Source organism: Astatotilapia calliptera, chromosome 9 (assembly GCF_900246225.1).
Source record: "Astatotilapia calliptera chromosome 9, fAstCal1.2, whole genome shotgun sequence".
Lineage (NCBI taxonomy): Eukaryota > Metazoa > Chordata > Actinopteri > Cichliformes > Cichlidae > Astatotilapia > Astatotilapia calliptera.
The window spans coordinates 28817834-28832307 of NC_039310.1; the positions used below are offsets into that span (position 1 = coordinate 28817834).

General features: G+C 40.4%; 1 protein-coding gene across 1 annotated transcript; it reads right to left on the reverse strand.

Moving 5' to 3' along the window:
- Window positions 1–409: 409 nt before the first annotated feature.
- Window positions 410–10111, reverse strand: LOC113028820 (zinc finger protein 2 homolog). Its single transcript, XM_026179269.1, has 5 exons — window positions 9934–10111; window positions 8893–9504; window positions 8566–8672; window positions 4136–4828; window positions 410–998 (listed from the first exon to the last, which is right to left on the reverse strand). Exons 1-5 carry the CDS (start codon window positions 10109–10111, stop codon window positions 612–614), a joined length of 1977 nt encoding a protein of 658 aa, XP_026035054.1. The 3' UTR covers window positions 410–611.
- Window positions 10112–14474: the final 4363 nt, after the last annotated feature.

Consider the following 14474-nt stretch of genomic DNA (forward strand, 5'->3'; position numbering starts at 1 on the left):
TGATTTGTGTCTTGGTTTTAAGACGCGCATAAGGGGGGGGATTATCGCTTGAGGATTTATTATAATGCGGTTAGCACCTTTCCAGGCTATTGAGGCTGTTCGGTGCCCAGACGCTGTAATCAGGCTTTAGCTGTGTCTAGGCCACAGACACACGGAGCGCTGAAGATACGGTAACTATAAAAATGTTGCTGTTTCTGTTAAGAACGCTTTAGTCCTAATGATCTATAAGTTTCCAGAAGCTATCGCAGGTAAGCTCATACGGAAAAAATGGAAAAACCAGCATAAAAATCAATAAAAATCAATAAAAGAAGCAAAGCATTTAAAGAGCAAAGACAGGAAGCGTCCACACTCACAAAAGGGGGAGGAGGAGATTCTATCTGAACTCTGTGGAGCCTGATCTCAAGGGTTCTCAGTCTCTGTTCTTTCTCTCTCTTCTGATTCACTGTGATCCAGTGATGGGAATGATTTCAGCCCTTCATGATCCTGCAGATGTTTGCAGAGAGCAGAATATGAAGTGAATGTTTTAGCACACTGGTAACAGTGAAACCGTTCATTTGCCACATGAGATTCCTGAAGCTCTTGTCACACTGGTCACAGCTATAGTTCTTTTTTTAATGTGTAGCTTCATGAAGGTTACGATTACCTGAATGTGAGAAGCTTTTGTCACAGTGTCTGCACTTGTATGGTTTCTCTCCTGTGTGGACTCGCTTGTGCCTTTTAAGCTGACTTGTACTGATGAACGATGACCCACACTGATCACAGAGGTGCTTTTTAACCCCACTGTGAATGAGTTCATGGCGTTTTAATGTACTTGGAGTGGGGAAGCCTTTCCCACATTTGTTGCAGTAGTTCAGTTTGTGTCTAGTGTGTCTTCGCTGGTGTGTTTTGAGGCTTGTTTGCTGACTGAACATTTTTCCACAAAAGTCACAAAAAAATTCTTTCCCGCCACCACAGCAACGACAGAGTTGAGAACTGCATCCATCTGTGTCGCTCTGCTTCTAAACAAAGACACAAACACAGTGTCAGTCAGTCACTTCAACATTTTTATCCTCAACGTTGCCTGAAATAAAGAGCATCTCTGCAGATGTCCAATTACATTTTACTGTTTAGAGCGCAGGTGTCGAACTCCAGGCCTTAGATGTGTCCTTGATCCAAATCAGGGGAGTTTGACACCCCTGATTTGGATCATAGCACTTACCTTACTGAACTACTATAACTAAAATTATACAAAAAAGTATAAGCACGTCATATTCAAGAGGCACACGCGCTTAACTTAATGTTACCCCAAATTTGTATCCAGAACAGAATTTTGTTTGACTCACTAAATAAAGAATGAAGACTAATATAGTGCTTTAAAGCTGGCAGATGAACAGTGTTGGGCAAATTACTTTGAAAAAGTAATTAATTATAGTTACTAGTTACTTCTTCAAAAAAGTAACTGAGTTAGTAACTGAGTTACAATATTCTAAAAGTAATTAATTACTTGAAAAGTAACTATTGCATTACTTAAACAAACAAACAAAAAAACGTTTAACCCTCTGGGGTCCAGGGTATAATTGGCCATTTTTTCTAACTTTTGATTTTACCTCCACATTTCACCTCCACATTTCACCTTGAAAAACTTTGCCTTGTTTGGTATCATCCTTTTCAGCACAACCTCACGTGTCTGAATTTACAGTTATGTTTTCATTTTGACATACTGTATTAACACAACTGATCAAAAATCAGACAAAAAGCATAAAATCAGAGTAGAAAAAGTGATTTTTTACTGTAACAACCACAAACATGTTTAATGAATCATATTTCATAACTTTAAATGCAAATATAAATTGTCAATTTTAAAATCATACGCACAAGTTTTGCAAACAACAAAGTTATTTGCATCCATTTACCTTTTATCTTGATTTTTTAAATAACCACTTCAAACTATTTACAGAACAATCAGCTGTTCTTCAATAAGATGCCACACAAATTATTTGTGCCACTCCAAAAATTTCTGTCCACTATAAAGGAAACATCACAGCCTGATACCTGCAGGTCTGACAGCAGGTGTATCACTCCTGTTTCTACCTGGAGACAGTAGTCACCTCATTGTTCTGACACACAACACAAAACTATCCACAACACTACACACTAACTACACAATTCAACACATTAACTACACACTCCAAACACGCTAAACATCACAAATCTCTCACGACTCAAAACTCACTCTCTCTTTTTCTGCTTGTAACGCCGTTATTCCCATCACTGCAGATGACACATTGGAAACTAAAGCAAAAGCTTCTTACTATTTTGTGTCACCTTGACCTTTGACCTAGGACCTTGATGCATTACATACTAAAATTGTGTATTTTATTATCTTTACCATATAATTGGAGAAGTATTGGCTCAAGACTTTTGCCAAGCTGTAAAAACTTCCAGTCTCCCAATAGGATGAGTCCACAGGGGGAGCACCCTCAAGCACCCCAACCACGGACTCCAAGAAGGCTGAACACTTTAAACCACAGTTGTCGAAATCCAGGGCTCGATGGGTGGTGTCCTGCAGGTTTTAGATGTGTTCTTGATACAAGACAGCTGATTTCAATGGCTAAATTACTTCAACATGTCTTGAAGTGTTTACCGTAACAGTAAACACAGCCGGAATTCATACATAAAGTACACCGGACTATAAGACGCACTGGCGATTTTTGAGAAAATTAAAAAGAATTGTAAGTCTGACTTATAGTGCAGAAAATACGGTAATCACATAATTCATGTTATGGAAAACCTGCAGGGCACCAGCCCTCAAACCCTGGAGTTCGACACCCATGCTTGAAGCTGCCAATCGGCCCATAAGCACAGACGACTGTCGGGACCTATTCAGTGACAAAGGAATAGGGAACAAACCCTCTCATTCTGGAGAAACTCCACCATACCGGCAGCAACCCGAAGGGATACTAAGGTACCCAGCCAAGGCCGACACCTCACACAAAGGGCAAATCCAGACTGGTTCCAAGCCCAAGCCTCACGTTCAGATGAGCCTGACTGTATGTAGCTGGTACCTCTGAACCAAATGCAATAACTAAGGCTCCTTTATAACCAGAGAGGTGTTGTTCAATGTCCCAATCACTAGCCTGGGTAGCCGGGGATCAGTCCACCAGAGTGCACTAAACCCAAATGCAGTGTGGTGCCTCCTGCAGGTGGTGGGCCGTTCTTTGAGCTGTGGCCTGTTGGGTCCCAGCAACTAAGGCAGGGGTGGCCAACTCAAGGCCTCGAGAGCCGGTGTCCTGCAGGTTTTAGACGTGTCCTTGATCCATCACAGCTGATTTAAATGGCTAAATTACCTCCTCAACATTTCTTGAAGTTCTCCAGAGGCCTGGTAATGAACTAATCATTTGATTTAGGTGTGTTGACCCAGGGTGTTATCTAAAACCTGCAGGACACCAGCTCTCAAGACCTGGAGTTGGCCACCCCTGAACTAAGGCTTGGACGCCAGGTGCTAACCCTCAGGTACCCTCCCCAGGCCTCGGCCAGGGTGATGCCCCGGTAACCCTATCCCAGGGCAAGGTGAACTGTTCCCTAGATTTTTCTTTCACACAGGTTTTTTGAATCACTCTTTGCCTGTCCCTCAGTCAAGGACCAATTTGCCATGGGAGACTCTACCAACATAGCACCTGGGATCTCCAGGACACACAAAACCCTTCACCATGATAAGGTAGCAAATCATAGCGAAGGGTTTTCATATAAAAAAAAGAAAAGAAAGTGTGATGTACAGCTCTCTCCATGCCCTAGCATGTGATATAATACTCAATATAGTTTCTTGAAACTTTAACCCTAGGCACAAAGAATGAAGGTCAAGTTCAAATGCTTAGCCAACCTAGACGCTCATGTCCTCCAAGGCCTAGTATTGTGGATAATACAAATTGTGCACAATTTAAAGTTTTCACTGGTTTTCATGTTCGTTGTGACCATGACCCAATTTTTACAAAACTAAAACTTTTCAAGCAGTTATCAGTGTCTACCATCACACAAACTTTGAAAACGACATCATGAAAACTGTGGATGATACATTGGTGACAAAAAAATAACCTGAATTGATTAGATACTCTGTCGCATCGAAAGGAGAGGAGGAGAGGAGAATACAAATACATACCTCACAGTAACTGCACTTGAAGAGTCTCTTTCTGGTGTGGATCTGTTGGTGTGCTTTCAGGGAATATGGAGCGTTAAAAGCTTTATCACACAGGTCACACTTATAGGGTCTCTCATCAGTGTGAGAAAATTTGTGGATTTGTAAATGTTTGTATGCTACAAATCGTTTGCCACACTGATCACAGCAGTACACATCCTGTCCCGTGTGAATCCGCTGGTGTTTGTTTCGATTCTCTATATGGCTGAAGGTTCTCCCACAGATGTCACAGCTGTATGCTTTAATTCCTGAGTGGGAAACTTGATGAATCCTTAAGTGGCTACCTTGAGTAAAACTTCTATCACACTGATCACAAGTGTATGCTTTAACTCCACTGTGGATGAGCTTATGCCTTTCTAAGCCTTGTTTCCATGTGAAACTTTTCCCACACTGATCACAGGTGTGTGCTTTAATTCCACTGTGGAGGCTTTGATGAGTTTTTAGGGCACTCTTTTGAGTAAAAGACTTTCCACACAAGTCACAATTGAATGCTTTAACACCACTGTGGATGAGTTGGTGTGTTTTTAAGTTTCCAGGCCGAGTAAAAGCCTTCCCACACTCGTCACAGGTGTATTTTTTCTCTCCCTTTCTTCTTTGAGGCTTGTCGGCCTCCTGAGTGCTCGGACCTCCTGCTCCATGTTGGTCCTGCAATGACAGAGATACAAACAGAGGCAATGAGTGAAATGCAGTCGTGGAACAAAATGAGCCGTAAATTAATACTAGTTTAAAATCCGAGGATGAAACAGCACGAAGGCTTGATAAAAAGAAATTATAATTACATTTGAATAAATCTAAACATATGTTATTTGGAAATAGTAGTTTAAATACAAATGCTAAGATTCATATAAAGGGTGTTGATATTGAAAGAGTCAGTGCGAATAAATTTCTGGGGGTAATAATAGATGAAAAACTTAACTGGAGAGCTCACGTAAGATATATTCATTACAAAGTATCACAAAGCATTGCAATAATAAACAAGCTAAAGCAGGTATTAGACAGAACATCACTTCATATTCGCTACTGTTCACCGGTTTCACCATACTTAAGCTATTGTGCAGAGGCCTGGGGCAACAACTATATAACCACACTACATTCACTTTTTACTCTTAAAAAAAAAAAAAAGAAAAAAAAAAAGCAGCTCAAATCATCCACAATGCAGGTTACAGGAACATACAAACTCACTATTCTTGCAGTCTGAAATATTGAAAGTTGACGATCTAGTGAAATTCCAAACAGCACAAAGTCTATTCAAAGCAAAAAATAAAGAACTGCCACATAATATTCAGAGCATGTTTTTTTTGAAAGAAGGAAGTTATTATTTAAGGGTTTTTTGTAACTTCGAAACAGGGAAGGTACGCACTACAAGAAAAAGCTTTTGTGTTTCCGTGCATGGAGTGAAACTGTGGAACAAACTGAATATGGAATTAAAGCCATGTCCGACCATAAACCAGTTCAAAAAGAGTTATAAAAATATGATCTTCTTGAACTATAAAGAAAGGGAAAAATATTGAAATTAAGTGAATGTCTCTATTTAAAAAAATGTCATGATGTGATATTAGAGTATATATTATATCAGAAATCTGTTCACTATTTAAGCTGACTAAATATTAACTGATAACTTATGGCAAAGGGGTGGGATTAAATAAGTGTGTAGTTCTTCCCACTCCCTTTGAACATGTAAAGGAATCAGAATGGTAGCTATATTGAAATATATTGACTTTTATGTAGTATTTTTTCTCTCTCTTATTTTCTTTACTAAATGTACCTATATATTGTTTACATGTTTGAAATATAGTAACAACAACAACAATATGCAGTCATGTTAGCAACAAGGCTGCTTAATAGAAAAGAGAATTTCAAGCAGATCAATTTTTAGTTCCATTTATTTCAATTTTATTTACACAGCGCCAAATCACAACAACAGCCACCTCAAGGTGCTTTATATTGTAAGGTAGACCCTGCAGTAATACAACCCCCCCCCCCCCGAAAACCTAACAATCATATGACTCCCTATGGGCAAGCACGTTGGTGACAGGTGAAGGAAAAACTGTCTTTAAACAGGAAGAAACCTCCAGGAGAACCACCTGTGAGAGACAGGACGAAATGCATGCTGTGAAAGAGAGACAGAGATTGATAATAATTTATTTATTGGAATATGACTCAATGCAGAGAGGTCTATTAACACATAGTGAATGAAAAAGGTGACTGAAGAAGAAAAACTTGATGCATCATGGGAATCCCCGGCAGCCTACGTCTATTGCAGCATAACTAGGAAAGTTTGAAGCCTAATCTTGAAAGTAGAGATAGTGTCTGTCTCCTGAATCCAAACTGGAAGCTGGTTCCACAGAAGAGGGGCCTGAAAACTGAAGGCTCTGCCTCCCATTCTACTTTTAAATACTCTAGGAACAACAAGTAGTATTTTTAGTATTTTAGTATTTATTTATTTATTGTCATTGTCAGAGAACAATGAAATTGCATTTGGGGCTTCCGTACAACCCGTAAATAAAATAATGAAGAAAATAATAAATACCCCTTAAAACCCAAGTGTAAATATTTAACCCAGTGTGACTCCAGTGCAATAAGACAATCCTTAGCAACAACATGAGAACATGACAAGTAAACATGAGAACCTGACGGCCTGCAGAGCGAGAGCGAAGTGCTCTAATAGGGTGATATGGTACTACAAGGTCATTGAGATAAGATGGGGCCTGATTATTTAAGACCTTGTATGTGAGGAGCAGGATTTTGAATTCAATTCTGGATTTAACAGGAAGCCAATAAAGGGAAGCCAAAACAGGAGAAATCTGCTCTCTCTTTCTAGTCCCTGTCAGGACTCTTGCTGCAGCATTTTGGATTAACTGAAGGCTTTTAAGGGAGTTTTAAGGACATCCTGATAATAATGAATTACAAAAGTGCAACAAAGAAGTAACAAATGCATGTACTAGTTTTTCAGTCTCACTCTGAGACAACATATTTCTAATTTTAGGAATATTGTACAAGTGGAAGAAGGCAGTCCTAGATATTTGTTTAATATGTAGAAATGTTTAGTATGTGGTAGTAGCACATGAAATCCCACCAAGTGCGAGTGCAAACCTAGACAAAACTTAATGGGCTGAAAATTGAAGCTGGCACAGAAGTGCCAAATCCTGCAGTTCTTCTAGAGGCCACTCGAGGGGTCTTAGACAATTATCTTAACATGACTGAATATAAAAAGGGCATCTTAGATAGGCAGAGTTTCTCAGAAGTAAAGCAAGCAGATGTTCTTCAAAATATCTGCATATACAAATTCTGAACATGACATCATCAAATATTTCAGTAATTATGACAAGTATGCTCAGTGTAAACATCCCATTTCCTTACTTGGAGATAATTGTGGCTGATGCTTCAAAATGTGGAGGTCAAATTCAAAGGGTCGCATCACAATGGATTAGTCCATCTTTTATATTGCTCAAAAAATTGAAAATATATATCTTAGATCAAAAATAGCCAATAAGCCATTTGATTTTTTTAAAAGTAACTCAATGAGTCCTTATACACAAATGTTAATATTAACTCAGAATGGCACTAAATATGTAGCAGGTCTATACTTTTAAGAGATAAGATAAGACTTGGCGACCGTGGCTCAGGGGGTTGGGAATCGTATCTGTAACCGGAAGGTCGCCGGTTCGATCCCTGGGCTCTCTGTCCTGGTCGTTGTGTCCTTGGGCAAGACACTTTACCCTACTTGCCTACTGGTGTTGGCCAGAGGGGCCGATGGCGCGATATGGCAGCCTCACTTCTGTCAGTCTGCCCCAGGGCAGCTGTGGCTACAACTGTAGCTGCCTCCACCAGTGTGTGAATGTGAGAGTGAATGAATAGTGGTATTGTAAAGCGCTTTGGGTGCCTTGAAAAGCGCTATATAAATCCAATCCATCATCATTATTATTATTATTATTATTATTATTATTGATCCCACAACGGGGAAATTTTTGCGTCACCTCAGCTCAGGTACAGATATCAGAAGGAAATACAAAAATACAATTGAGTACAATCAATGAAAAAAACTAAGATAATACACTATATACAATGGTAGCATACACAGTATGTAATTATGGATATAGTTGGAAATATGGAAGACAAACTATATAGCTTGGAAGGTCATGGAAGGTCCATTATGCATGAAGTGGTGACCGTGGATGTTCACAGTGTCCACTGACTCATGACATCGTGATTGAGGAGTTATAGAGTCTAACTGCTGTTGGGATGAATGATCTGCGAAAGCGCTCCTTCCTGCAGCAAGGGTGTTTCAGTCTCTGACTAAAGGAGCTGCTCAGCCCACTCACATACTCATGCAGTGGGTGATGTGGGTTGTTCATGATGGATGTCAGCTTTACTAACATCCTCCCCTCACCGACCATCTCCACAGACTCCAGGGGACATCCCAGCATGGAGCTAGACCTCCGCACCAGTTTGTCAATCCTGCTTCTGTCCCTGTCCGTGCATCCACTCCCCCAGCAGGCCACTGCATAGAAAAGGGCAGATGCTACCACAGTGTCATAGAATGTCCTTAACAGAGTCCTGCAGACTCCGAAGGACCTCAGTCTCCTCAACAGGTGGAGTCGACTCTGGCCCTTCTTATACAGGACGTCTGTATTTGTAGTCCAGTCCAGTTTATTGTTGAGGTGAACACCCAGTTACTTATAAGAGTCCACTATCTCAATGTCTTTCCCTTGGATGTTCACCGGTGTTGCAGGGGGGGGACTTCCTCCTGAAGTCTATGATCATCTCCTTTGTCTTGCTGGCGTTGATTTGGAGTACGTTGGTCTCACACCAGCCAACAAAGTCACTGATGACCCCCCTGTATTCCTGATTATTCCCGTCTGATACGCATCCAATGATGGCTGTATCATCTGAGAACTTCTGTATATGGCAATCGTCCGAATTATAACAGAAGTCTGAAGTGTAAAGGCTGAACAGGAAAGGTGAGAGAACCGTGCCCTGTGGTGCCCCCGTGCTGCAGATTACCACCTCGGACACACAGTCATGGAGCCTCACATACTGTGGTCTGTTGGTAAGGTAGTCGATGGTCCATGCAGTCAGCTGTTTGCCTACTCCGGCTCCCTCCAGCTTCCCTCTCAGTAGTGCGGGTTGGATGGTGTTGAAAGCACTGGAGAAGTCAAAAAACACGATCCTCACAGTGCTCCCCGCCTGCTCTAAGTGAGAGAGGGATCGGTGTACCAGGTAGATGACAGCGTCATCCACCCCAATTCGAGAACGGTAGGCGAACTTCCTTGCCTTCGTCCTCTTGAGCTGATTTCTCACCTGATCAGCTGTGAAGTAGATGTGAGGCTGGGCTGGAGTGGGGGGGTGGGGCTTGCTTTGTTGTGGATAGATGTGTGAATAGGGGTGAAGCAGGGTTGTGGTGAGAGGAGAGCTCAGGTGACAATGGCATTGCACCCGGAGGGGGGGGTGGCAAATGGAGGGGGGTTAATGGAACCTGGGGGGTGGGAGAGGTGATAAGTGGGCCATATTCAAATGTCAAAGGAGCTTGCAAAGAAAAGTGTCTGGACTTCTTTAAGTTACTTGAAGACGTTTCACCTCTCATCCGAGAAGCTTCTTCAGTTCTAAGGTCAAATGGTGGAGAGTCCCATGGCAGTCAACGTACTGGAAGAAGTTTGGGAGAGTGACAGATAGTGAGGCATGATTGAAGTCCCCAGAAATAATAATGAGGGACTGCGGATGTGCCATCTGTAGCTGAGAGACAGTGGAGTGAATGTAATCACAGGCTGCTGTAGCGTCGGCCGAGGGTGGGATGTAAACAGTCAGCACAATAACGTGTGAAAATTCCCTGGCCAGGTGGTATGGCCGGACGCTAACTGCCAACAGTTCAATGTCTTTGGTACAGCTCTGTTCCTTCACAGTGATGTGCTCCGAGTTACACCATCTCTCATTGACATACATTGCTAGTCCCCCACCTCTCCTCTTACCACTCTCCATTGCATTCCGGTCCGCTCTAACCAGTTGAAAGCCATCCAGACTTATGACAGAGTCCGGTGTGTGGTCCGTGAGCCATGTCTCAGTGAACAGGAGGAGGCTGCTCTGCTTGAACTCCTACTTTCCATGTTTTCTTTTATTTGTTTGTAACATTTATTAGCACAGCGTGACAGTTCATGATTTAATTACTTTATCTGGTCATCCTAAACATAATTTCAAAGCATTATTTGAACATCCTGATAAGGAATTACACTTTCTTAGGTATACGTTGATAATACAGGGTTAGATTCCTCCTGCCTTCAGAACTCTCTCAGTTCTTGTTATCAAAACGAAATGTCCTGAATACTGCTCACTGAAAAAAATTATTCAATGTATGAAAATGTGCGGTTTTAATTTTAATCTTGATTTTTAAAGACTTTGTTTCAGTGTCCTGTGACCTTTTATTTTGTCTTTTAACATCAGTTTAAAAAAAATGTAACAGCAATATTTTCCTCACCTCCTGTGTTGAGCTCATTGTTTCCTCTGTAGTGACTCAGCTGAGTCCAGACGGCTGAAAATGTTCCTCTGCTGCTCCGTCAGACTCTTCTCCTCCTGCTGATCAGCTGGAACACAAAGCAGATATTCGTTAGGCTCCACACTGCACTGAAGAGTCAAAGTGTCTCATATGTTAAAAGTACAAATTTTACTCTGTGACTCTTTGTAGAAATCATTGTACTGCAAAGTGGGGTAACTCTCTTATTAAGTAACACTTCAGGAGTAACTGTGAAATTGGTTCTAAGCAGCCTTTTTACTATGACAGGGCCTTAAACTCATGTCTCAAAGGATGGATTTGGGTTTATACACTTTTGTGGGATATGACTAGTTCTGGCCTATTATGCTAGGGTAGGCATCTAAAACTCTCATTCTAATGTGCACTAAAATATGTATTTTTGAATAAAAACAACATTTATTATATGAATGTCTGTATTTGATCCCTGGAAGAAGAAAAAGGAAGCAGAGCAAACAAAGACCTGAGCAAAGCAACTTTTAGACCATTAATTTGTTCCAGCAGCTCCAGGATGAATAGAAGCAGTCAGTGCATGAATAAACATCTGCACATTGATTTTCTATTAGAGGAACAAAGTGAATGCAGACACTGACAGAGACAAACTCTTTCCAAACCCTCAGAACAAAAGCTGTCCATCTTTGTGTGACTGTCAAAATGCTTTTTACAAATCCTGCTTGAAAAGATCTTCCTCCCCTTGACTGCAGCTACAGCATCTACTCTTGACAATAGATTGCTGTTGCTGACCAATATTAGCCCCTTCCACTACCACCTACTTGGCTCAGCTCGATTCAACCTTCAGCATTCAGGTATTAGCTGGTACCAGGTAGTTAATTTTTTACCTAGTCGATGCGAACACTGTGGTCCAGAGGTGCAGATGCTTACCCTCAGTTCAGCAGCAAGTACCACCGTCTCAATGTTCTCCATTGTTCTGTTGTTTTTGATGTATACGAATTATGTCATGGGACTTTTCTCCGTGTTACTGTAACGGTCCTAAGTACACTGAGTTGGTACTCAACTGTAATGAGTTAAGAATTGAGTCGACTTGACTAGGAACTATTGGAAAAGAGGCATGTGTGGACCCAGTAGAGAAGCCATGGTGCCTTTAGGTGCATCGGAAACTCAAGCCAGAAAAGTTTTTTTAAAACAGTTTCAGGTTTCCTGGTTGACATAAAAACATTCTCATTACTTTCTTATAATTTTTTGTATTATTTTAACTAATTAAGCGCTAACATTATATCAATATTAAAGTTATCAAAACAACCTCATTTTTATTACTAATTCAACAAAGTGTTTGTTAAACAGGGCCAAAACTAAGGTGACACAAAACATATGCATTGCTTTACAGGCATTTTTTAATAGGTTTCTACTTATTATATTCTACCTCAAAAATATTACGTTGTAACCAGTATACTTCATCATATGCTTGCTCCAAATGTCTCTGTGAAAAAGACAAACTAATTTAACCTTGTGAATTTCTTTAATTATCAGATAAGTCATGCCCATTATGATATCTACATGGAATCATTTAGATTCCAGCAGCACCTTTTCATCAACATGTCACACAGACAGAGATTTTTAATTAGAACTGTAGTAAAGAAATGACCTGAGCATGTTACCACTATTAAAGTGATTACACAGGTACTTGAGGAGCTTTCATTTATTTATTTTTAAATTTGTAACATCTGTTAATGTAGAAGTGAATGGCACATGCTGACTTTAGGATTTAATAACTACATGTCTTCAGTTAAACCAGCTAATCATATAAAAACACACAAATATCGTGGAGGTTTAGTAATCATACCCAAAGTACAGGGCATGTATAATGCACAAGTCTTTGTTATATAATTATTACAAAAGGTTTCATTAATGTGATCAGAGAAAGGGTTAACAACAATCTGGTGGAGCTTGCTGATTAACACGTGGTTAAATATTCAGATCATAAGAATAAGTGGTTTTAATAAATACCTGGAGTGAACTCCTGTGGCTTTTGGAGTGTAGACTGCTGGGTATACGAGATGCACCTAAAGGCACCATGGATTCCTTACTTGTGCCCACTTGAACAGTAAATAAGGATGTTGCAGTGACCGAGTCACTGCTGCATGTCTTTATCTTTTTGTCCTGTGTGTTCTTGTTGGTATCTCCATGCTCCTCTTTTCTCTTTTGCAATCCTTTTACTGCCCAGCTGCTGTCTGCAGATCATTTTAGGAGTTCACTTCCTCTCATGTGTTCATCCACAGCAGCTGGATAATAAAGTTTATAGTGACCCTGATACTGCAGCAGATCGCTCTCATCCATTTCCTGTTATCACTTAAATAGAAACGAGGCTGTAGAGGTTTGGTGCAGGCAGAAAAACAGCTGCAGGGACAATGAAAAGACTTTTCTGCTGCAACTTCTCCCAGCATGCTGAGCTAATGATTAGTTGGTGTTTTTCTCCAAACACTCTCTCACTCTTCTCTCAACGTGTTCACAATAAACTGTGAACAGACACCGAGGAGAGCAGCAGAAGACCTCATTCAGGAGCTAAACTCAACATGAACTGAACTCACAGTAAAGTTAGCTCGGTGCTTACCTTTAGATGAGCCCACAAACCGAGAGAAACTCCGCGATGAAGCTGGAACTCTTTCCAAACACAGGAAACAGATCAGGGAGCAGAGACCCACGTGATTAACGCTGATCTCGGCTACGATCCAGGAGACAAGGGTAAGAGGATCGATCCAAATGTAGACGTTAACGTAGGTATGATATTGAATCGACGTTTTTTATAATTTCTTTCCTCTAGGTTCAGTACTTTGCCCCCGTTTCACGAAAAAGCTGCTCTGTCAGTGCAAACACTTCCCCTCCTGCAGCGACACTTTGCTCCGCCCCCTTCTTCCTGCTCCACATTGGTTTGTTGCTGCGCGGTCACGTGACTAGGCTTCCTTTAAAAAAAACATAACGTGAGTTGCCGAGAGTGAGAAATGTACGGAAGCGTAGAGCTGCCACGCAGGCAAAAGAAAAACACAAGTGTATCACGTTATAACGTGAAAAGTTTGTTCTAACAATATACCATCACGTTTGTACAATATAATATTTATATTGTACAAACGTGATAATTATGTATATTGTAATAACGTGATATTATGTTGTTCAAACGTGAAAAGTATATTGTACAAACATGATGATATATTGTTAGAACAATAAACTTTTCACGTTATAACGTGATACACTTGTATTTTTCTTTTGCCTGGGTGGCAGCTCTACGCTTCCGTAGTAAAGGGGAGCGTATGGAGAGATCTTACGGCTTTAAATTAAAACACTGCAAGTAACAATGCGTGTACATGAGACTTTCTTACAAGGATATCCTGGCCAATAACAACAGCAAAATAATCAATGGAGCTGCATAAACACACTCACATAGGCGAACATCCAAATACACAGGAAAAAAATAACAGAGATTATACTAAAATAGAGACGATAAAAATTAGATACCAAAGTAACCAAAACATAATTTTCAGTGTCATTAAAGAATTAATACCTTCATTATAATTATTTTCTTATTCCAGAAACAAGGGTAATAAACATTTGCTTCAACTATCTAAAAGTCTGAAGGACAATATAGAGACAATAGCTGCATTTTACAGCATAAAACAAAGTCCTTGTCATTGTTTAGCAAAATATTAGCAGAATAAACAATACTGTGCAGAAAAGTCAGAATGTATTTGCATTGACTCTTTATTTTGAACATGTGTATAACACGTATTAAAATAGTACGACAACAGAGAAGAAAGGGACAAACAAACAAAG